This window comes from Haliaeetus albicilla, chromosome 2, assembly GCF_947461875.1.
Source record: "Haliaeetus albicilla chromosome 2, bHalAlb1.1, whole genome shotgun sequence".
Classification (NCBI taxonomy): domain Eukaryota; kingdom Metazoa; phylum Chordata; class Aves; order Accipitriformes; family Accipitridae; genus Haliaeetus; species Haliaeetus albicilla.
The window spans coordinates 3,237,907-3,261,674 of NC_091484.1; the positions used below are offsets into that span (position 1 = coordinate 3,237,907).

A 23,768-nucleotide genomic window follows, 5' to 3' on the forward strand; every position below is an offset into this window, starting at 1 on the left:
GAAACCTTACGGTCAAGGTTAACACCGAGAAGGGGCTGGAAGTCCTCATCTGTTATTTGCCACACAGCGAAGGGCTCCTTGGGGGTCTCGGGCAGGAGGCGCAGGAGGATGCTGATGGTGTGCTCGGGTGGGATTGCAAAGAGGTGGACATCGCTGGAACGAGACAAGCCCAGCAAGCATCAGTGGCTTCAAGCAGTGAGAGCCAGAAGACAACATCCTACAGACGGGACTCATCTGTTGTGTTTCTTGGACAGGGTGGCCTGGAAAAGCACCCCCCCCAGGAGCTGAAGACGATATGGCAGGAGAGAACCTGGCCCCTATTTTGTGCATCCCTCTCAGGCTGTTGAAGCCTGTGCTGAGCGATGAGCGCTCAAGGGCCTTCGCTTCGCGCCGGGGGGCATATCCAGGTGGAGCAGTCGATGTCAGTCCATCACTGCCAGAGCTGCCTCGGGGAATGCCAAGACACAGCGAGCGCAGCCTTAATGCTTTTCAAAAGAGAGCCCAGCAGTAGCTTACAAAACATCCCTGCCAGCCTCCAAAACACTCCCCCAGGTCTCCTGCTTAAGAAGGAGGAATGGTCATCGTGTATCACGGGGTAAATCTTTAAGCCTTGGCAGAAATCAGTGTAAGTGCCCTTCAGGGACAAGCAGAAAGCACCCTACGGGTCCCCGCGTCCCAGCTGCAAAATGTGGGCTCAGTGCTGGAACTCAGGACCACGCAGCGATGCCTGTCAGCATCTGCTGGCATGACCCAGCTCCCTCTGCAGCCGCTGCCAAACCCATCGGAGCAGAGTGGGCAGGAGCGGCAGCGAGAGGATACAAGGCAACGAGGAAGGTCAAATTGGTTATGCCTGTAATCTGAAACAGGACACATTTGCATGGGCATATACACAACTCATCAAGCATCTTTTCAGGACTGATTCATAAATAATGCCAGGTTCTTATTTCTCTCTCTGTTTCTGAAGGAGTAATGTCCTTGGAAAGGCATATGTATCAGCTGAACAAAAGGATTTGCCCATAATTTTCTGAGTATTTAGACCAAAGAGTTCTCTGGATCTCCCCCACTCTGTTTACTCTAAGAAGCTTTCCTTCTTTAACTAAGATTAAACTGAGCCAGTGCCTCAGTAATTAGGCTTTAAACAAAGTAACACTGAATGTCAGGAGTCAGATCATTCCTGATTTATAGTTGCAAAAAATGAGTGAGGTGACGGGAGCTGCCTGGCATGTTGGGACCCTGCAGAGAAGCCTCCTACGCAACGAAACAGGGTCAAGTCACAACCCAGTCAGTGGTTATTCCCTCTCATCAATAAAGACCAGGCTGCAGAGAGCAACTATGAGACAAATATTTTCTAAAGCAAAAATCTGTCTCCAAACCAGAGATGCTGGGAGAAGGGATTGAAGACAAAAATGTGACCTCAAACTGCCATCGCCAAAGCGTACGTGGTTGTGGACAGAATGCCTAAAGAATGGTGAAGTGTCCAGACATGACATGATCCTTATGTCCATCACAGCAACTAACACTGCTGGAAAAAGTGATTTTGTAAAAAGGAAAAATCTCACTGTGAAAATGTTTGGCCACACAAAAAATATAATGAATACCCCTATCGCGTCCCTTAACTTCTGCCTGACATATTCCCTACTCATCTTGAGGAAAGTCAGAGGTTAATTTCTTAATATAGTAAGGAAAAATACTCTGGCATTCTTTTCAGTCTACCTATGGTTTGATTTAGCTCATCATCTTTATCATTTCATTTTGAAGTTTCCAGTGGGGCTGCATCATTCATCCACAAATCAGTGATCTTCCTTTGCTGTGAGCATAGCTAACATGTATGCGTGAGACTGATGATGATGACGACACCGGTCACAGCTCCACTCCCACCTGGTCCTCAGGGTGAGCTGAGTGTCTCTGAACAGGGTGAAGGTACGGGAACCGCTGAATATGAATGGCTCCATAGCTACGCCTTTAATGGAGGCGTATTCCTTCTCTACCAAGCCAAAAACTTCCATCATATCAAATCCTGGAACAAAGACAAACAGAAAAATAAGTGATTAGAAAAGAGCACAAAAGAAGTGTGATTGAAGAGCAGGAAGAATTAGCCTCTAGCTAGCATGGAGAAGGCAATAGGAGAAAATCCCATAGAAACCCGGACACCAACAAGGCTGCGCAACCTCACAAGAAACCTGGAGTGTACTTCGTAAGTGGCAGCCAAGGAAAATAGTTTGTGTCTGTACCCTCTGTACACATTTGCTGTAATCTCCTCCTCTTGGAGAAGAGTAGACTAAGGATGGAGACTTTCACAACTGTGTTTTCAAATCTTCAGAATGAAAAACATATGAGAAAGAAGTTACTCCAACAATTTCTCCTTTTCAACTAGATGCAAAAATATTATCTTCAAAAGACATGGAATCAGTCCAGTAATTGCTAGTAAGGAGAGAGAATTATTTCTGCTCTGAAATGACTTACATGTAAGAGTCAGAAAAATTAGGAAACAACTTTGAAATACGAGCATTTCCATTTCTCTCTATTTTCACAAGACACCCAGGGGTGACCTGCCTTATGCGGTCTACAGAGATTCTCCCTTGACATCTCTGACATCGCCTCCCTGGCTCGTGCAGCTTCATCTCACTCTCCCAGCTCATCGTTAAAGCTCCGAGTCATTTTCTCATTTCAGTTTTCTGTTCAGTAAGACAAGATCTTGCAGTTGGGATTCTTTTTTTAGTTTATCTGAGTTTGCAGCAGGCTGGGATGAAGGAGATAGCTCGTTCTTTAGCAAATGGAAAGGCTACAACTTCATTACAACACGGTGCTTTCAGTCTGGATTCCCTCACCCCTTCACCGTTCACAATCTTTTGCAGTTTCTTGGCTTGATTTTTTATTTTGCCTGGGTATTGGTCCAGGGTGCTTTTTTTTTTTTTTTTTTTTTCATTTTTCAACAGTACTAGGGAGTTTGCCAAAAGAAATTACCTACTTGAGAGCCATTTATCTCCGATATGGAGTATTTCTCAGTCCCACCCATATCACGAAGCTCTTCAGGAAGAAGGTGATATCACTTTATAACCAGGACTAATTTCTTTCTAAGTAACAAATACATACAGCAACCCCAACAGCATGAAGAGGGGTTATGGCATAGACAGGAGAAATGAGAACTTGCTACCCTAGCAAGGTCTGTACAACCTGACTGCAGAGAGCCCTCTGGGTATCTGTAGGTCCTCTAGAGGATGCAAAGGTGATCTTGGTGATGGACTGAGTTTTTCTTAAGGAGCCTATATGAGTTAGGAATCGAAATCCTCTTGAAATTCAACAGTCGTTTGAAGCCTAGCTTCCTTAAAGCCAGTGAAAATCCTGGCATTAAGCACTAACAGCTGAGAGCAGGAGCTGGCAGAACAGCAGGGCATAGCAATTCCGTTAGTGCAGAATACTCTTCTACCCGATAAAGGAAATTTTCCTATTTTGGTTCTCAGACTTCTCCCCTTTCCCTTAGGACAGGGAAACCATTTTCCCCCTGCTCAGCTCTTGCATATTTCTCAAAAGCCTACACCAGGTAGTGCTTTCACATTCACAGCCCAGCACCACTGGGGTTGATATGTTACTGTACCTCGTACGGAGCCTTTGGTAGAGCTGATGGTGGGGCAGGCTGTGAGAAGAAAAGAAAAGGGAAAAACTGTTAGGGAAAAAAAGACGGTAGGGGATTATGGAAGCAAAGTAAATACAGTTCCTCTAGGTATAGCAATGGAAAAACAGTGAAACAGAATATTCTAGAGCTTAATTCAGAGCCTGGTCTTTAGCCTTGTTTATATATATATGGAGAGAGAGAGAGAAAGAGAGAATTTATGCTTATGCAGACATAAAGGTCATTCCTTGGCTTGCCCATCACAAAAATAAAAATACTGTCTTTCATCATCAAACATCTTCATGATCGCTTTCTTTTGACTAACTCACCTGGCACCTTACAATATGAAATACAAGGGAGCATCATGTTCTGCAAGTTTCTCTTTAAAAACAGACATCAAAACACTTTTTTTTTTTTTTAACAGTGCTTTTACTGCAACATGCACCTTAATGGTGTTGTAAGGTAAAGATATCTGCAGTTCCAAATTTGTACCTGAAACTCGAAATACACACAGCGGGGAAAAAAAAAAAAAAAAAAAAGTATCTCAGCCTGAGAGTTTGGCTTTTGAACTCTTCAGGGAAACACAAAGAGTTTTGGCAAAGTTTTGCAGTTTGCCTTTCAGAAATTCCCTTGATGAATCCTCTAAGATGCCAAAGGACAGAAAGCAAAACCAGAGGAGAAAAGACTGGGATGTGAAGCTGAACATGAGGCACCATGGTTATGAGCACTTTCCATTTATAAGGCTCAGGTAAGAGGGTGTTTTAGAAAACAGAGCACGAATGCTACTTTCAATTATCTGCTGCCATGTAAATCCCAGGCCATGGATGCCAGATGGAGCTGGGACAAAGGGAATGCTTGACGCAAAATGAGAAATGTCCCTGAAAATCAAGGACACTTGACAAGAAGGGCTATTTCATAAATGGTTTTCTAGGTCATCAGTATAATCGAATCTAGCAGATCATTATACTGAGGCTTCGTTATAGCCTTGCTATTGCTATTCTTGCATCAATGCCATTTCATACCTCATCAGAAAAGCAGGGCTTCCAATTTTCCATACGTAACTTTTGTAAAATGTGTAAAAAATTTAAAGGGGGTGACTTACCCTCCTCAAGGCACCCGAGATTCCTAAGTCTATAGGAGATTCAATGCCATTCTTCATGATCAAGACATACATCAAAGAAAGGGCACCCAAACCTAGTACTCTGATGGTCATGGGACTGCTGAAGCCAGGAGTTAAGCCACAAAGACCTACAAGTTGCCTTGACCTCCATTATTCAACCTGATGCGTAGTTTTATGTGTACATACTATAATTTCTGTAGAATTGGGTATAAAACTATTGAAGGCATCTATGGAAATCAGTGAAGAAATCAGTTACTGAAACTTGAGCCTCAAAACCATCTCTTTGAACTTGACCAGCCCCTGGTTGTGGAGCAATGTCATACACCCAGGATGATCTGACTTATGTCTACAAGCTATACACTGCTCTCTCCCTTCCCCTCCCAGAATCCAACCAGCTTTCCAAAGGCATTTCTCAGAATTGAAGCATGATGAAGAAAAAACAAAACAAAAAGAAATCCCCCCAAAGTTATATAAGCGGGCTATAAACTTGCCCATTTACCAGGTATCTGACTTTCTTGTTTGGGAGTCAGGGAGCTCCTTCTGACCCTTGCCCAGACCCCAGGGTCCCTCTTGCTGTCATCCCTGGCAATCCTCACCTCCTTCCCAGGCTGAAGGCACTTGGATTGCTCACAGCTCTTTGATCTGGCAATGCTCAGCTTAGGCAAAGCATATTAGAGTCAGGGTAAGGATCCTTGACACTGGCAGTATGCACTTCTGTTTTGAAGATTTTTTCTCTAGACTTTCCAGCCTAGGATTCCTGCTGTCTTGTTGTTCTCTTTGGTTTTTGATTTTCTCCCCAGGTCCCAGGCAAATGCAGTCATTCGCTATACAATAAACATTCACTCCTGCAACATCAGACCACTTTTCCCAATAATTTGGTAACATATTGATATTTGAGTCTTTTACTGCACATCAAACAGTTTTGCTAGCATTATTGCATATTATCTCCACTTCTTAAAAAATGTTACTTTATAAAATATACAGAATTTAATATTTGTCCTGTTGTCTTTTCAGCTATCATAGCCAAACAGCTATATTAAATTCTACAAGGTGACTCATCAGCCTTTTGGGAGGATTGTTTTCTGCTTGAAAGTTCACAGGACTTTTCCACTGTCGTCTGAACACCTATAGGTTTCCTCAATAAGCCATTTGAAAACTTAGTCTGATATGCTCATTGCTGGGTACAAACAAAAATTTTCTTATCTAATCTGCTTCATTCTTCCTTTGTGGCTTTCCCCAATATATTTTAAAACTGAAGTTTTGTTTAGAATAATTTCAAATAGACAGGAAAAGGCATTACTGCCATAATATCTGTAGTCTAATATTTGCTTCTTAACCACTTTTTATAACCCTGTTAATTCAACATTTCTTCCTAATCCATTTAATAGTTTGCTTTATATCAGCATATGAGAACATATGCTCATTAAATTTAATAAGGGACTTCAGAGGGAACTTTAATTTAAAACATGTCAACATTCCTTTTGCTCCATTTTGGTCAAGTTGTGCAGAAATCCTCCAAAAACACTATCAGTCATTTTACTAAGTGAGTCTGATATTAAGAAGTTATGTGGTTTCTGGCTGTCCTTGGACAGTCCCCAGGGGCATCTGTCAAGAAATGACATACTCAGTCCTGCCTGCCCTGCAGAGCCCACACGGTGCTATTTGTTACGGAAAAAAACCCAAAGCAAGACTTTATAGGAGGTGATTTACCCTCTGGTTTAGATGGAACGAATCCTCGTACCGAAGGGAATTTAGACAACACAGGAGCTGAAAGAGAAAGCAACGCACACGTGAGCTCTGTTATTCAGGACGGAGATGCCTGGCTCGAGACCCGGGTGGTCACCAGCCCTTCCCGGTCATCCTGAAATTGCAAATAATACAGGGGAGGAGTGCAGAAGTTGAGGCAGAATTTTCCCTTTTCAAGGCTGGTAGTCTGCCCTGCTGAGCAAAACCCTGCCCTGGCCCGCAGCCCAGTGCAAGCAAGGACATTGCTGCCCTGGTAGAGATTGCCTCGAGACTGATGGATGGAAAGTTCTGAAGAACATGCACGTGCTGACTGATACACTTACCCGTCCGGCCTGTCGTGGACGTGCTCTCGCTCTCTCCCGTGTAGTGGATGGCAGAAAGAATCACCTTGTAGGCTCGATCAGGCAGCAGCGACTGCAGGGTCACGCTGTTGCTTTTGCCAGAAGCCATGATCTACAGTGGGGTGGAAAAAGAGCCTAACATTTGGGCAGGCTTCCCATTCTAGCTCTTGCTCACACCCCAGAGTTACATTTAGGGGTTCTAGTGGGGAGTCCTGGGACAGCGGGGCTCAGGGCAGCACCTCTGCTTAGTTCAGGCGACGGTGGAAGCAAGCCGAGGAAGCCTGGGTATGCTTTGCCATCACACCGGTCATGTCCAACAGAAGAATATTTCCTTGTGTAAAGACCCCAATATTCCCCATGCAAATGGGTCAGAAGTGCCTTGTAACATATTCCCCATGCAAATCGGTCAGAAGTGCCTTGTAACATGGTAACCAGTCTGGGTTTGGGTAGAAAATCTGGGTTTTAGAAGGTTAATATTTAACCTCCCTAAGTCAGAGGGGCAGTAGGTTTATCCTCAACCGCTCTGCCTCCGAAAATGCCCCACCTCAGTTCAGGGAGGGGAGAAAGCTGCGTTATTAGCAGCTTTGATGGACACAAATATCTTAAGTGCAAAGAAGCCTGGAGGTCCTCTTCACGAAGCAACACACCAGCAAGTCACAGGAAGAGATTTATTTTTATACTCCTGCGAACGAGCTATCCTTATGGTAAACCCCACTGGAGTGAGCAGAGTTCCCCTGGGCATGAAATTGTCCCCATGTGCCTCTGGTCCAGTGCCTGTCATGTACAAAGGAGCTAGAGACTTACTGTTTGCTGAGCATCGGCATCAGAAACAGGGTTGTAAGTGATTTTGTAGTGCTGTACCCGGCCATCGGGGGGGGTCCAGTGGAGCTGGAGGCTGGTGGGGGTCTCGGAGTCAATGAAGAGGTTGGTGGGTGGGCTCCGGGAATCTGCAGCAGGGATTAAAGGTGAACAGCATAAAAGGCAGGCAGTAATGTCTATAAACAGGACCAGCAGCACCTGCTTCCAAGCCCATTTCTGAATGTTTCAGTGCTCTGCTGTGCTGTTAACCAACTCTCAGAGCAGAGGCAGTCACCTTGGGGACCGGGCAAGAGAGAAAACAAATTCTAGAGGGATGAGGATTGCCCAAGTACAACACAGTGCAACTCAAGCATTCAGCAAGTCGAAGCTTAGGACATGGGAAAAAATCTTGGAAGGGGGGAAGAGTCCTGGAAGCACAAGGAAAAGAGATCCTTTGTATACGTCATGGACAAACACCAAAGGATTCCCTTCATAAAGACCCAAACTGCAATTGAATTTCATCAAGGATCTGGAGACACACTGGATGACATCTTTATTGCCAATTAAACCTCGATCACTAATCAAAGTTGATCCATCATAATTTCTAGTATTTTCCAGCTTTTTCTTTCTCTTTTAAAAATATTCTAAAAAACCCAGAGCAGCCAGCACACAACAGTTTTGTCTAGCGCTTCTCACACCAACACCCGCAGCCTCGAGGAGGGGATCACGTACGGTGCCTGAGTTACTCTCCCTTTTCTGGCCCTGCACCACGATGTATGGCTGTATCCCAAACAGGTGATGGGCTGAGCCGCGGTCAGCCAGAAAAGGGTTTGCCAGAGACCGAAGCTGAGCAATTCTTAATTATGTAAATGCATTTCTTTCCCTGGGGTCCTGCTATGTATCAAACTGGACCTAGCAACGGAGGCTGTTATGCTGGAGTGATTTCTCCAAGCAGGGGTTGAGAGTCTTTAAGAGAAAAGCAGAGGGGGCTAAATACATCTGCTGTTCAAACAAGGGGCTCGACAGTGTGGGGTCATCTGCTCCTGGAGCTTATTTCCAAGCAGTGTCTTTCTCAGCGTAAGTGTATGTGTCTGGCCTTGAACCCATGCTGGTGTGAAGACACAGAAGCCTTGCACAGAGCAAAGGAAGCATTTTATTCAGAAGGGACTAAAAATGATGGGTAAGCCCTAAAGACAGTCAAGGACACACACCCAGGCTATGAGATTTCTATTCTGCGGTTTTACCTGTAAGGCTCTTCTGCCCACCCAGCAAAGTCTAGGGTGACCTTAGAGCACAGGTTAAATGAAGATCATTTGCATCTTCATTGATCCTCCTTCCCTTTTCTGTATAAAATGAGCTTACCTTTACTGAAGCTGAACCAAGATTGCTAGCAGCTGAATCAGGCTGGAGGCTGTTGCTGTGCATCACCGCAAGGTAAAGCGGAGAAGAAAACAAGTGTGGGAGGTAAAGTCACTTCAGCAGCACTATTATTAGTGCTGTGCTATACGTCTGCATCTTTGCTGGCTGCACTGGCTATTTCCTTCAGCTGAGGTAAGTGGAGGCTCTGTTTAAGTGAACTTTAAAGGGAAAGTTAGGGAAAGTCTTCTGAGTTGGTTTTATTCTGGAAAGCCCCCAGGCCTGGCAGAATTTGATGGCATGGATCTGACAGCCAGGAGAAAGGTCACCTCGTGATGCTGCCCAGGAGGAGAGAAGCATCTCTGACACAGAGGACACCACCTGTGTCTTTGACTAACTCTTGAACCTCTCTGCTCCTCCGTAGGAGGAATCCCAGCCTGCTTGCTCTGGGGTCTAACCAGCATCACAGGCACATCTTCAAATAAAAGTAAAACCCTGGAGTCCACTTCATCAAAATACTCATCTGCAGTGATTATATAGGTCATGTTTTTTCCCTTGCTGCCATGGGTTGAAGCTTCTTCCCCACATTTCAATCCTTTTTATTTGCAATGTATGCTTTGTTAGGCAGAGCTCATTGAGGAGCTGGATAAAGAACTTGAAGACATTTATCAGCCCCAGGCTGGAGATGCTGCTGGCACAGCTTAGCTAGAGCAACAGGGCACATAAGCACTTTGTAATCCACTTCAGTGCAAAGTCAGCCAGGGTAGCTCAGCCCAGCTTCAGCAGCAGTTCCCGTCCAAACTGCTCTCTAGCTCTTTGCACAGAAGAGGATGAGACACGCTCGCGTGCTCTGCCCCGGTGGCAAAAACTTCCAAGAGACACTTTCTGAGCAGACGGGGAGGATGGGGAGGGGTAAGATTGCCAAATTTGGGAAGACCTTCCCGGGTCCATATTTACTAATTTTTGTCTCATCTTGCCTAAGCTGTGGGACTCCTTTCATGGCCCCACCTCTGTGGTTCTTCTTCTGATGGACCAACAGACTACATGGGCTGTCCTATTGCAGCCTGGTCCATTTGTCCCTCTGCCTGGAAAAGCCCATGTTAGCAAAAAATTGAGATTCAGAAACACACCTGGGATATGGTGGCTTAACACATAACTATTTCTTCACTGAGCCTGGGACACAATGCAACTTCACTTTAAACTCCTGGGTAGGATTTGAGCTAAGCTGAGCAAGGATGGTGAGCAATAGCTAACCATTTATGGTGACAGCATATTTCAACTGACAGCTTCAATAACTTGTTATACTGCTGAAATTCAGTTATATATAAAAAATACCTTAAAGGGCTGCCCTTGCATCCAGGTTCCCAAGTCATGTCACAGCCCTTTTGCTGTGGGGAAAGCCCCTGTGTCACCGTGGACTGCTAACATGTCCTGCAACCCTCATTCACATCACTCAATCCTGGAAACACCGTGGCAGAGAGAGAGAGACCCCAATATCCTTGTCCTTCAGAACAAGCAGGTGACTGTTTTATTTTGTTCAAGCTCCTTTCCCTCAGCCTGGATGAAACAACTTCCCCTCAGTACAAGAGACGTCACTGTCTGCTTCTCAGCAGGATCAAAAGCCACCTCTTCCAGCATCTTCCGAGGATTATTGCTCAGCAACACCTCCGTATCCCAGGAGCTTCCTCTCCCAAAGAGCATCTTCTGCACTCCCACTAGCTTGCGTGAAAGGTTTGTATCTGTTTGAAGTACCACTAATGTTGTTTATTAATATGACAAATGATTGTCATGTAGAGCCTTTGGTCAAGGATAAGGAGTTTGTTACACTTGACAATTTATAGTAACATACTGAAAGGAGAGCTCCTAAACCAAATGAGACTTCAGTCTAAATATAACAGAGAGACAAGAAGAAACATCAGAACCACGTTTAAGCACACGGTAACAACTTTGTTATCCGTGGTAAATAGATCAGTGCGCTTTTGTTCCTGCTCTGCTTCTTTGTAAGTCTGCAGAGAAAGGTTTGCTTATCTGGGTTACTGAAAAATAATCCTAAACTTTTTCTTTTTTTTCTCTAGCTGAGACTAAGAATTGAACAAATACCACTCGCACCATGCATTTTGTGACAACTAAAGCACTCCCTTTGGCACCAGGTTTTTGCTTGGGTTTCAGGCTCGTGTAAATTAAGGCAATGGCAGGGAGGGACCAGACTGATGGAAGGAGAGAGGGGGTTGTCAGCCCCCCCGCACTAGCACAGCAGCGGGGAGGGGTGCCCTCCTCCTAGAAGGATGCCCAGACCACCTGGCACTGGTCATGGGAATGAAATTGAGGCACCGTCTCAGTTATTTATGTTGCAATGATCTCACTGCCCGTAAATAGTTAAATATTCAAATAAATAATAATAATTTTTAAAAAAGGCTGAGGACCTGAGTTTTTCCAGCTACACATTTTATTCCAAAAGTAATTTTTACTCCCTCTTGCTCTCTCTGAGTATTTAATTACACCATTACAGCTTAAACACTAAGTGCTAAGCTAGATAAGAAGATAAGGGGCCTGCACCATATCACTGCTTCCAACTTTTGTTCCTTTTCCAGCTAAAGCTTCAGCCATTTTAAGTTGAGTTCATAAAGACATTGGGGATAAATCTCAAACCATAAGTTTGAAACAAATTTTCTTCCTACCAGGAAGAGGAGAAACCTCATCCCAAGCCTACCAAATGACACATCACAGTGATGAATGGTTTTGGTTTCTATAAGAGGATGATGTTTCTGATGACCCATTGTCTGTGAGGGACTGGTGTCTGCAGGGTCCCTTGAGTATAACCCATTCGGCTTTGAAATGGGTGTTTCAGGTGGGGTGAGAGGGATTAGTGGTCCTGAATAAAATGAACTTTGTGTTCTCATCTCCTGCCCAGGGGAAGAACCTGGTTCCATTTCACAAAACCAGCATGCAAAGAGCATTGCTCTGACCTGGCATTTTTTTCCCCTTAACCTTCAGAGCAGAATGTATTCTGGGGAGGATGAAGGACAGGGAGAGAAGCTTGTGTTATCAGTGCTTCCTGCTGAGTTTCACTTCAGCCACTGCCCTTAAACTTCAGTGTTTCTTGCAAAGTCTACTGAGACATTTTTAGAAAAATTTTGTGACTTGACCTATTCCTATATAAGAGGATGTTGCCAAGAGAGGAACAGAGAAAAGCAGTGATGAAAGAAGAGTGGTTTCTCAACCTCCCCTAACATGTACTTTCCGTTTTGTTTAGCACAGCCTGATCACTGCTCTTCATGGGGTTGCAACCCAAAGTCTGCCATCCTGAGGAGAACCAGATAGCTTTCATTGGTGTTCCAGCCCCCAGAATTTCATTTTACAATGAAAATTAGGGTGGAGAGGGCTCAAAAATCAAACCAAGGGTTTGGGGTTTTCCAGATAACAGAAGAGATTGCCATGCCCTAGGTGAATGAGTTACCATTCGCCAGCTCTGACATATAGACAGACCCTGTTGGACATCCTAACCACCTGTAATTGCACAGCACAAGATGGTACCTTTTGCTTGAAACAGTAAAGGTTTGAAGTATACCACATCCCAGGATTTCCCAGAGTCCTGCCTAGTGCCACATCTTCCCATATGTCCATTGCACAAGCTTTATTCAATTTGCTGGCATCCCCAAGTGTCCTCTGACATGCCCAAGATCAGCCCTGCCTCCTGAAAAGCATCAGCCATCCCTTCTCCTGTGCCATTTCTCCCCTGTGGGCACTTCTTACTTTAAACACTAAAAAGAAAGAACCCCCATCAAGGACATTGATTGCACATGCAAATATTGGCGCTGAGAAGTGCGTGGCACTGTTCTGACTGCTCATGCAAACCGACCAGCAGCACCCAGGCACTGAGACTCCGGTTTGGCTGCCCAGCTGCACACCTGATTTTTTTTGAGCACTTTGCTTTCTTCTTGCAGCAGGGCAAATTCTGACATCCCTAAGGCATCCTTGTTCCTGAACAAGGACAGCAGCTGACAAGCAGAAGTCAAATTGCCTTCCATGTCCCACTGGGGTGCCAACACCAGCAAGGACTGGCTTGTTCAAATATGCCTAGAAGGGCACCATCACATGTCATTTGCAGTGGGCTGAGAGAGCTCCTCTGACATTTTGTAATTCATGGATTAAAGCATAGCCGTTCATTTTCCAAAGCCTCTAAACAGCTCTAATTGTCCCTTTATCATTATATACCTGTAGAATGCTAGATAGTTTTTTTTTTTTTGTCGGTACGCAGCTTCTAGGTACTGGCCTGAAGTAGCTTTCTGTAAACAAATGTAATTATTACTCATTATTATTAAAACCTGAGCTTCTTATTCCAAGATTGCCATTTGCTCTGAGCTTCGTCAGCTCAACGCCAGCCTAAATGAGTTTATTTCTGCAAAGAAGGTTGAGAGCTGAGAGGCGGAGGAGGCGAGGACTGCTGCTGTTGAATGAATTGTATTCCATTCACTGCCAACAAAGCCATTATACAGGCAATATTAATTAAGAGGACCTCTGGGAGTGCCACTTTTTAACCTCATATCCTGCCTGTACAAAGCGAGATTTAGATAATGCTTCCAAGGCAGAGTCTGTCTGCAGGATTCTCTCTCATTTTTGTAAGTGCCCTCAGATGAAGCACAGCTCAGCAATGACGTAGCTGAAGAAATCCTCACCCTCCTTAACAGACAATATTTTACTAACAGGAAACATTCATTAGGCAGCACAGTGACACGTTCAGCTGAACACCCTACAGAAAGCCAATTCATTTGCATCGATACACTACACAGAAGCAAGGGTGGGGAAAGCAATGTATTCCATGATGTGAAACACAACACAAGGGTAGCAGATGCCTTCTAAGATGCACCAGCCTGCTTGTGTTTGCCCAGCCTATTTTTCTCAGGGCAAATTCAGGACACTTTAAGACGGAAGGCTAAATATCTCCCGCCCCTTTCAGACAGTCAGGTTTGGGTTTTCAGAGCTGGAGATGACCAGATCTGAGCTGCAGGTCTGTGATGGGTTCTGAGGCATTCTGTGCCCCGTTTATTATCCCTAGGCTGTGGATACCGAGCACTGATCACTTACTGGTCCTGTGCTGAACAGAAACCGTGTCGCTTCGAGCACCATCTTTGTAATAGGCCCAGATGGATATTTTATAGTCAGTGTTCTTCTGCAAGTCTGGCAGGATAGCACTTGCCACATTTCCAGCGATGGAGAGCTGCAGCAGGGGAAGAAATGAGTCAGTCGAGTTCCCAGGCATCCCCAAGCTAGTTCATGCCATCCAAGCATCTGGCTCACAGATTGCCCGTAGGCACAAATGAGTTAGCGCTGGGCTTTGGGGACAAAGTCTACTGTTGTGGGTTGCACATATCTAAGCAAAGGCAAAATTCCAGCCCTGATTAATGCAGAGTAGATGCCCATACATTGCTGCCCAATTATATTCAGCAGCTACTTCGGTACCACAATGCAGTGCTCTGACACAAGGTAGTCAACCTGCCTGGAGGGTGAAATCCCTTTGCTCCGTTTCCAGCTTTTAGGTGTGCTGGGGACAGAAGCCCCTGTACACCCCTATTCCAGCCCAAACACGAAGCACTGCGTGAGACACTCATGTATTTAAACCACCATTTAAACTGCTGTTTGCACTCCTACTGAAAATAGAGGCTTGAGATGGAAGAGGTCACCAGGTCCATCCCTGCCTCTCCTGCACCAACTCTGTCTCTCATCATTCCTCTCCGTGTGCTCCTCAGTTGGACCTCATCCTTCTTGAAGAGCAGTATCCCAAAAGTAGTCAGTGCTTACCAGCACTGAGGAAAGCAGAAGTGGCTTCACCCGTCTTAGAGGCGATACCTCTAGCTATAAATACTTGAGTATTATCCTTGTCTTTTCCACAACAACTTGACATTGTGGGCTGGTGATTCTCTGCAACCCCAGATCTTTTTCTACTGAATTGCCTCTTAGCTATTTGTTCTACATCCTGTATACCTGTAGTTAATTATTCCTGCCTAAGCTTAATACTTTCTGCTTGTCCCTATTGAATTTCATCCTTGAGATTTTCCAGAACACTTCTGCAATCTTCCCAGAGCCTGTAGGACTGTGTCCCGCTGTCCCTCCTGCTTCCAGCACTCAAGGTGACTGCTCCACTGAACAGAGCCAGACCCAGGACAGACCCTGTCTTACTCCATCGGTTCCTTCGACTGGACGCTGCACAGTTTAATTGCTTGAGTGCATTAAGCTGAAGAGTTTTACACCACCCTACGCCACTCTCGCAGGTGAGTTCAGAACCATCAAGCAGACACAAAGCCAACCCAGCCTCCCCAGAGCTGTGTGTGGGTCCTTACCTCCTGAGGCTTCTCTCCACCAGCTGTGCTCCATTTGATCTGATAGACAACCACATCGGAGGCAGCGACAGCTTCCCACTGCAGTCGGAGGCTGTTCCCAGAGAGCTCGGTAACCTTCAGTGCACGTGGCGGGGGGACCTTTACTGAGGGATGCAGAAGGAAAATAAGCTGAAGTGCGGGCACTGACAGCGCCTCGTCAAAGCCAAGGTGGGGAGCAGATGGTTGGGGAGCAAAACATCTACCAAGCAGATGTCTGAGACCAGCCCGTCTTTCACTTCTTCAGACCCATATGACAACAGCCATCAGGACAGAGAGGGGTAAATTATTTTTAAAACCCTAATTAAGGAGGATTATTGCATTTGTGGAGAGGACATGTATCACGCTGGTATTGTAAAGGGGAGAAGGTTAGGAGGGCTCTCAAGGACACAGAGGTTAGTGATACAGCATGCTTTTTATTCATTTGCTTCCTTTCTTTATTCCTTCCACCTCATTTTAAACATAACACAGTTGGACATATTCCACACACAAAGAGCGACAGTCATCTGGGTTTTGTGCAAGGTTTTTGGCCATGAGCTGCTGGAACCAGTCTTCAAAACATCCCAGTTCAGACACACACAAGCCAATTTTGTCACCTGTTACTGGGACCAAAAGCATTTCCATTCCCTACTTACAAGTGGTAACATTGCCAGTAATTGGAAAGGAGTCCCCTTCATCATACGTCGATCTGACACTGATGAAGTATTGGGTGAGGGAGGACAAAGGTCTCAGGACAGTGGATGTTGCAGTACCAGGAACCTCCACCTGCAGTGGAGGAGTTGTATGAGTTGGGGTTGTTCAGCCTGGAGAAGAGAAGGCTCCAGGGAGACCTTATTGCAACCTTTCAATAATTAAAGGGCGCTTAGAAGAAAGATGGGGACAGACCTTTTAGTAGGGCCTGTTGCGATAGGACAAGGTGTAATGGTTTTAAACTAAAGGAGGGGAGATCCAGGCTAGATACAAGGAATGAATTTTTTATGATAAGGGTGGTGAAACATGGGAACGGGTTGTCCAGAGAGGTGGTAGATGCCCCATCCCTGAACACATTCAAGGGCAGGTTGGACAGGGCTCTGAGTAACGTGATCGAGTTGAGGATGTCCCTGCTCATTTCAAGGGGGTTGGACTAGGTCCCTTTTAAAGGTCCCTTCCAACCCAAACTATTCTATGATTCTATGATTTGGAGAGGAGCATGAGTACAGCTGCAGAGGGGTTAACACATAGGTGGCAAACGCATCAAAAGTGCCTATTTCAGAGTTAAAACACTGCCAGCAGATAAGCCCTCCCCGAACCATGCAGCTGAAGGAGAACAAGGCAGTATCTGACCTCCCAAGTTTCTTTTCCTTCCACCAGCCCCTTGAGGACTCACCTCCCCAGCGTTGCTCCCTCTGCTAGAAACATAGGTGACGTGGTGAGCTTTCACAGCTGGAGACGCAGCCTCCCAGCTGACTCGAACAGACGCATGGCTGAGCTCGGAGAAGCTCAGGTATCTGGGAGGACTCAAGGCCACTGCAACAACAGTTAGTGACAGCACTCCGAGTTTTTCACAGGCTGCACAATGGCAATGCCACTGGTTACCTCCTGCTGCTCTTAGATGACCCCACCTTGAACTAAGAGACTCATTCACCATGCGGGAAAATATTCTCTTTATGTCACTACCACACATTCCTCGGGGATGTCATGAAAGGCTACCTGGGCTTTAGGTGAAGAAACAGCCAAATAATTCCTTTTTTCTCCCCAGACAACAAAGACCTCAGGGAACAGCTCTTTCAGGAGTCCTTTTTTACCAGGGGAAAATCACTCCTTTTTCACAGCTCGCCATGTAATTAGAGATCCCCTCGGGGACCAATATTCGCTTAAGATCAGGCAAGGAAGAGGCAGGGTGTTTATAAGCCACATACACAATACGGGAAGCACCTCATTTAACACGTCTCCCCCGCCTTAAGTGTTTAATAACAACTCAGTAAGCAGTCGCAGCACTTACAGGTGGTTTCCTGGATGCTGGCTGGATCACTCGCATCTTCCCCGTACATGGCGTACACTGCGACAGAATACTCCGTGCTGGGTGACAGCCCATCCAGTAGGACCTCAGGCTGGGCCACCTTCACCTGTCAACAGAGAGACATTTGGGGGTACCCTTCAGCTCTAGGGTACCTGCCAATGCTCGCAACAGAGGAAGAGCTTACAGAGACACAGGACAAGATCCCTTGGGTTACACTAAGGGGACTTAGTGGGGACTTAGTAAGTCCCACTTACTTTGGGACTTCACCACTTGGGTCGGTGGTCTACAGCAGTCAGTGCTCTGCCTCTCTTCCCAAGGGACATGGAGCACGTTTGAGGGGTACACATCACCTCCTCCTACCCTGGTCTGCAGAGGCGTACATCTCTTATACAAAAATGCTGCTGCTGTTCTTGTTCTGGGGTTGGATCGGCGGGCATGTGAAAGATGTGATCCCACTTTGCTCAGACACATGGAAAACTCTTGCAGAAGAGCTGCCAGCAGACCCAGAGCAGCCGGCTTGCTGCCACCTGCCGCTAACGCAGCACAGCCACAGCTCTCCTCCTGCAGCCTGCTCGCTGCAGAAATGTGCCCCAGAGACTTTTAGGAGTCTGCACGCAACGGAGAACAGTTTGATAAAAGGCTGGGAACATTTTAATGCTGGTTTTGTAGACATCCCCTAGCCTTAGAGTATTGCACTCTTACAGTGAGTAGGTAACTGCAGAAATGTTCTAATAGGCTAAAATACAATTTTAAATGTTGGTCTCTCTTCAAATGTTCTGAATCTTTAAAAACCCCCAGAATTATGCACTGAAAGCAGAGTATAAGCATTAATTGCTTTGTTTTGAAAACTGTCCTGCAATTGCTCCTATTGTTGTGCATTCAGAGGGCGGGGGGGAAATCTGAGTCAAAGAGCCAATACATGTCCCCCCCACTGTTTGTTTGTTTTTTTTTAAATTCATATCCTCAGCCTACAGGTACTCCAGATAACTCATTAAAATGCACACATGACAAAGGGTTCTTAGCGGTTTTTAAGGATTTTCCATTCATCGAGCGTTGCTTTATTCTTATGCAGTGTTGTAGGTCTGGTTTTAGAGGTCATTGAAAACTGCCCTAACAAATTTGCAATTAACATTTTAAGACAAACACAGTCAAGACATTAATGTACAGCCTCAAGGATGCAGCAATTACACTTGGGGCTGCAAAGATGCGAGTTCAGCGCCCGGATTACCAGGGCCCCATGAGGCAGTCAGTTCTCTCCCTATGCCTTAATTTCCCACATGAAAACCTCACAGTTATAAATTGCTTTCAGATACACCAAAAAAAAAAAAAATCTTCCATGAAAGATGTTGCTGGCAAAAACCCCGACACTTATTTTTTTTTTCAACACATGATACCAATTCACAATGGCTAGAGCTAGAACGAAACTCAGCCCAGACAGAGAAAAAACGATATTATCATTATTCTCATGAACTCTACCTCCGTTGTATAGTCCTCTGCTCCATCGGGGGCTGCGGAGCAGAGCACCAGGTACTGTGTGGCTCCCTGGGCTGCCTTCCAGCTCAGCCTGATACTGTTGTGGCTCAGCTCAGAGACACGCAGGGAGCGAGGGGAAGACAAAGGCACTGCAGGGAAAAACAAGGCAGAAAGATATCTTCAGTGTATGAGGTCTGTGACACCTCAAACCCTAGAGAAGACCTGGCTTTGCAACAGCTACTGCAAGCTGGTGGACATCTACCCCACATCTAACACAGTGGAGCAGCCACTTTATAGACAATAGGTTGAATTTACTTGGAGCCCAAGGATAAAAAAGTAATGAGGGGTTGCAAGCTATTTCTAGCATGGTGTGTTACTGCCATGTCAGTGGTCTCCTTTGCAGAACGATGTAGGTGGAAAGGGACCCCTGAGGTCTCTGGTCCAACCTGCTGCTCAAAGAGCAGGTTGCTCAGGGTCTTGTCTGATCAAGTGCTGAACAACTCCACAGATGGAAATAGCTGTAGACAGACTGATCTTGAGGAAGGAGGAAAAATGCAATGTCAGGCTCCAGACTGAGATGGTCGCAAAGGAGCTTTTTTCACCTATCATAACCATGCATCGGCATAATTGTCTCTACTCACGACCTACATGTGGAGGTGACGCCTCTCAGCCCATCCCCAACAACTGTGTCGTAAATAGGAAACACCGACACCAGATACTCCGTGTGCGAGGTCAAATTGGAAAGCCGCAAAGAGGAGACTGCTCCATCTAAAAGCACCTGAAAGCACAAAGGAGGGCTGTCAAGACAGGGAGGTGTTAGCTGCTCTTTAGCAAGGGAATGGCTGAACCGGCCTTCCCTAGCAAGCATGGCTTCTTTGTGGCAGAGCTGTGCCCAGAAACATGAAGTCCAGTTGCCGTCTGAATTTTGTGCCACCTAGCATCTCCCCAGAATAGAGACGTAAGAGGCAATAAGCATTCCTCTAAGGCTGGGATCTGTGCAAACACAAAGCAAAAGACTCTAATCATGCTCTCACTGAAATCAAAGTAAATCCATCAACAAATTGGATTTGGTTTTCTAAGTCATATCCATCACAGATGAGCATCCCTGGACAGCTCTGTGTGCCTCAGTGTCCTCTTTGAGTCAAAACAGATGTTTTAGGGAGGGGATGACACTCCGTAAGAGAAAAATCTGTGCCAGCATGGCTTGCAGTATTTCTAGCAAGATATTATTTACCTCATTTCTTCTTCTGTCTTGTCATCCTATCAGCTGATCACACTTACACTCATTGTGCATTTAATTTCACCTCTGGCTTTAGCTTATGTCCCACAAGAACTGTACCTCTACCCTCATCTTTCTGTCTACTCAAGTCTAAATTCCCAGCCACCACCTGGAAGATACTGCAGTCTCAGATGTGAGAAAGGTCTCTCACCTCTTTGGGGATACCACCCTTAGATGGATAATACACAATACGGTATTTCTTTGGTGGTCTCGGAGGAGGACTCCAGGTCAAGTACATGCTCTTAGAAGTCACAGCTGATATTTTAAGGTCAGTTGGGCTCAGCTGGGGACCCATGTTCACAGGGATATCTTTCACGGTGCTGCCTAGGAATTAAAACCAGAGTTACTTTCTTATATTCAGACTTCTCATGCCAAATGTTCTTTCTAGCTCATAAATATGAGTGACATTTTTCAAATCAAGTTACAGTCTCCTTCCCTATAGAAACTGTTCCAAACTGCTCTGAAATAAATATTTAAAAACTGGGCATACAGAGAACTTGCTGTGTATTTTGCTGGGTGCTGGGAATACTTTTTCAATACAAGTCTGCATTTTCACGTGTATCCAAAAGACAACCTAGCTTTCCTCAGTCATGAAAATTTCTCAAAATGACCAAGCAGAAGTTATTTTGGTTTCTTTTTTGAGCAGCCTGTCTTTCTTTAGCCTAATCTGCACCTTTGAAAAATGTCTAATTATATCAAACAAATACAAATCAATAAGGCTGAATCAATTTATTTATATGACTCTCCAGAGCATTAAAATAAAAGTATGCTTGAAAGTTAGACTTTCCCATTCTCCTTAGGCCAATCTTAGAGCAGAGACAGATGGAAATATGTACATGATATTTCTCCTGAGGATCTAAGCTAACATCAGGAGTGGTTCTTCACTCTCTTGTTCATCATGCAAGCTGCTCTCCAGCAAAGGAAAGAAACAGGCTGTTTGGTTTTAACTTGAAAATGCCTTGGAGACCCATCATTTAAAGTAAAGTGTGGGGGAAAAAAAATGTGTTTAGATGTTTTATCATCTCCTCTTCCTACCTCCATATTTCCTCCATACACTCTCCCTAATATATTCTCAGATTAGCTCTTCTGATTTTTCTGCCTCCTCTTGGTTGGAAGAAACTTAGAAAAGGAGATGGTTACAACACATTTATCACACCATATGATAATGGAAGAGGGAAAAGAAGTCTCGTCTTCCCTACAATGGTAGATACTGTCATTAGGTGATTATATCTACCAAGAGTTATCCAAACCCCTGGCAGGAAAAACTGTTGCCTGTATTGGCTCACAGGCCAAAAGCAGATAACTAAACCAAGAGCATCAGAATGGAAACATCTACAGGTAACTTCTCTCTGTGACAAGTTAGAGACAGCAGGGAGTCTGCCGTAGAGTGAGAGTGGAAGAACTGCATCCAGAGGGTCTTGTAGAAGACAACGATCACAGGAGAAACTGGCCAACACGTTGACATGGCAAGGACCATTGTCGGGCAGCAAGAGGGCTGAGCAAGGACATCAGCACTGGAGGAGAAGAGTTAGAGGGTGCTGACAGGGTGGTGGAGCTCATGGAGGGAAAGGTATGAGAAAGGGTCAGTCCTGATGGCAAGGAAGGTGGATGGCGAGCAGAAGGAAGCTCAGCCCTCACCGAGGAGGTTTCACTTCACCTGTGTTTTCCTTGTTGCTCTTCTCTTTGATCCTGGTGCACAGGACCCGGGTGAGCCTGCCAACTAGAGAGCTCAGCAGTGGGAAATCCAGCACGTTGTACACGGTGAGCTCCAGAGGCTCCGAGGCCACTTGCTTCAGCTCTGCCTCATCCGCGTTCTTCACCCCTGCAACCAGAGCAGAGAACGAGACTGAGAAAACTCCCCGGAGAGGAGCAGCTTCTGCATCCTGCTTCTGTGTTGTTTTTTCAGGGGCAGGATGGGTCCACCATCGTCCTGCTCTCCAAGCAGGACCTCCCAGTCATTCCAGTGGGGCGGTGGTGACGGAGAATGGCCTTGGGCTTCCCTGCAGCAACAGCCCCAGTCCAGCCTGGGAAGGGCTTTCAGCTCTGTGGGCTCAGAAGGTCTTTTGTGGCCTGGAGACAGTCCAGTGAATCCTCCTGTTTTCCTGCCTCCTCATCACTTGCAGGCTTTGCTACCAGGAAGGTAGATATTTTTCACCCTAAGATGCAGTTAGCATAAATGAGGGAAGGAGTGAATGAATAAACAACAATTTTATATCTATGAGGTGCCAGTGCTCGCCACAGAGAGCCTGTTTTTCATCAGAACATCACACTGCATTTCAAGAGCATCAGGGGATGAGCAAAAATCAGACCATTTATTTAGCAGAACCCCACCATCACAGAGCATCCTCCATTCCTATCCCTCTGCTCCCCACCCTCATTAACCCTCTGCAGACCAAGTTCCACAGCATACAACTTATTTCGCTTCCCAGTGCTAGGCTCAAGGTTGCCCTAATATTGCCCAAGCAGTACCATTGCCAGACAGGGATCCCACCTGGTTTCTCAAGACCAAGACCATTACCTTAACAGCTTTGCTAGCCTCCTTCTCCCTTGTTCTTGCAGTGAGAACCAAGGTGCTATTGAGATTAATACTCAGGTCCTGATGTCTAAGGACCAAACAACATGATCTTCCTCTAACCAGAGAGGAAAGGCAAAGACCCCAGCCAGGGACACATCTCCAAGTGATTTCAGGTACACAGATGTTAGTCTGTTGTGCCGCACAAGATACAGCTGAGGCTCAGCAGCTCCGCTCATTCCATGAAAGGAATCACAGCGTCAGCCACTTAGCTACATAACCCTATGCAATAAACGCTTGCTTGTGTGTTCCTGACATAAATTAGCACTTAAAGTTTTGGGGACTGCAATTTTAGGAGAGTTTTCTATGTTACTTCATTGCTCATGTGTTAGTCTCTAGCAGACTCATGTAGTCATCAAGGACAGTGCTGCTCAAGGGCATTTTGTGTCTCATTATTGCTGCTGGATAGTGAAGAACAGATAACATTATTCAGAGAAATGGGAAGTTGTGAGAGGCAGTAATTGTAAAGGAGGTCTCCTGCTCTCCCCAACACAATGTTCTGTTGCCTAATTCCACAGCTGAGAATATTGTTGTCATGGCACAGGTCTCTGAGGCTTACAAAGGTCTTTAGATGGGAGGTGTGAAGTCTCTCATGTGAATGAATGTTTTTTCTAAACAAACAAAATACCCTTTGAAAACACCGCCTGTGCTGAATAAATGAGTTAATTTTCATCTTAGCCGCAATGTAATGAGTTCTTACCCACTACCTTAGAAGCAACCTGGGTCTGTAAAACTATCAAAGTTGAGGAAACATAACCTTCAATTTGAAGAAGATCAAAAGTAGGTTGGCTTTGTCCTACGGCTTATCGATGGCTGTGATCTTACCAATGGCAAATATCTCTATGCCCAGGTTTTTCAAGGTCTGAGCAGCCAGGTTGGCATCATCCTGGGATTTTCCGTCAGTCAGGAGTATTACCAACTTCACGGCTTCCAGCCGGGCACCAGCATCTGGTTTCAGATTCTGCTCCAGGACGTGGGTCAGTGCCAGACCTGGGGAGGAGCAGAGATGGATGGTGTGCTACAGCACAGACAACTCCCCTCGCCTTTACTCTTTTCTCTGCTCCCCAGTGGCTTTGGCCCCCATGGATATCATCCCACAG

The 23,768-nt window shown here is 45.6% G+C and overlaps 1 protein-coding gene across 1 annotated transcript in view; it reads right to left on the reverse strand.

Annotated features, from left to right (window-relative positions):
* Positions 1 to 23,768, reverse strand: part of COL20A1 (collagen type XX alpha 1 chain) — a 52,615-nt gene that overhangs the window by 16,551 nt on the left and 12,296 nt on the right. The window contains exons 9-24 of the mRNA XM_009912615.2: positions 23,494 to 23,658; positions 21,754 to 21,918; positions 20,248 to 20,420; positions 19,466 to 19,595; positions 18,821 to 18,966; positions 17,327 to 17,450; positions 16,712 to 16,851; positions 15,981 to 16,110; positions 15,310 to 15,452; positions 14,057 to 14,189; positions 7,622 to 7,764; positions 6,800 to 6,929; positions 6,441 to 6,497; positions 3,596 to 3,634; positions 1,879 to 2,017; positions 11 to 153 (exon numbers count right to left, since the gene is read on the reverse strand). Coding sequence (XP_009910917.2) covers positions 11 to 153; positions 1,879 to 2,017; positions 3,596 to 3,634; positions 6,441 to 6,497; positions 6,800 to 6,929; positions 7,622 to 7,764; positions 14,057 to 14,189; positions 15,310 to 15,452; positions 15,981 to 16,110; positions 16,712 to 16,851; positions 17,327 to 17,450; positions 18,821 to 18,966; positions 19,466 to 19,595; positions 20,248 to 20,420; positions 21,754 to 21,918; positions 23,494 to 23,658 — 2,100 coding nt within the window. The remainder of the gene's footprint in view (positions 1 to 10; positions 154 to 1,878; positions 2,018 to 3,595; positions 3,635 to 6,440; positions 6,498 to 6,799; positions 6,930 to 7,621; positions 7,765 to 14,056; positions 14,190 to 15,309; positions 15,453 to 15,980; positions 16,111 to 16,711; positions 16,852 to 17,326; positions 17,451 to 18,820; positions 18,967 to 19,465; positions 19,596 to 20,247; positions 20,421 to 21,753; positions 21,919 to 23,493; positions 23,659 to 23,768) is intronic.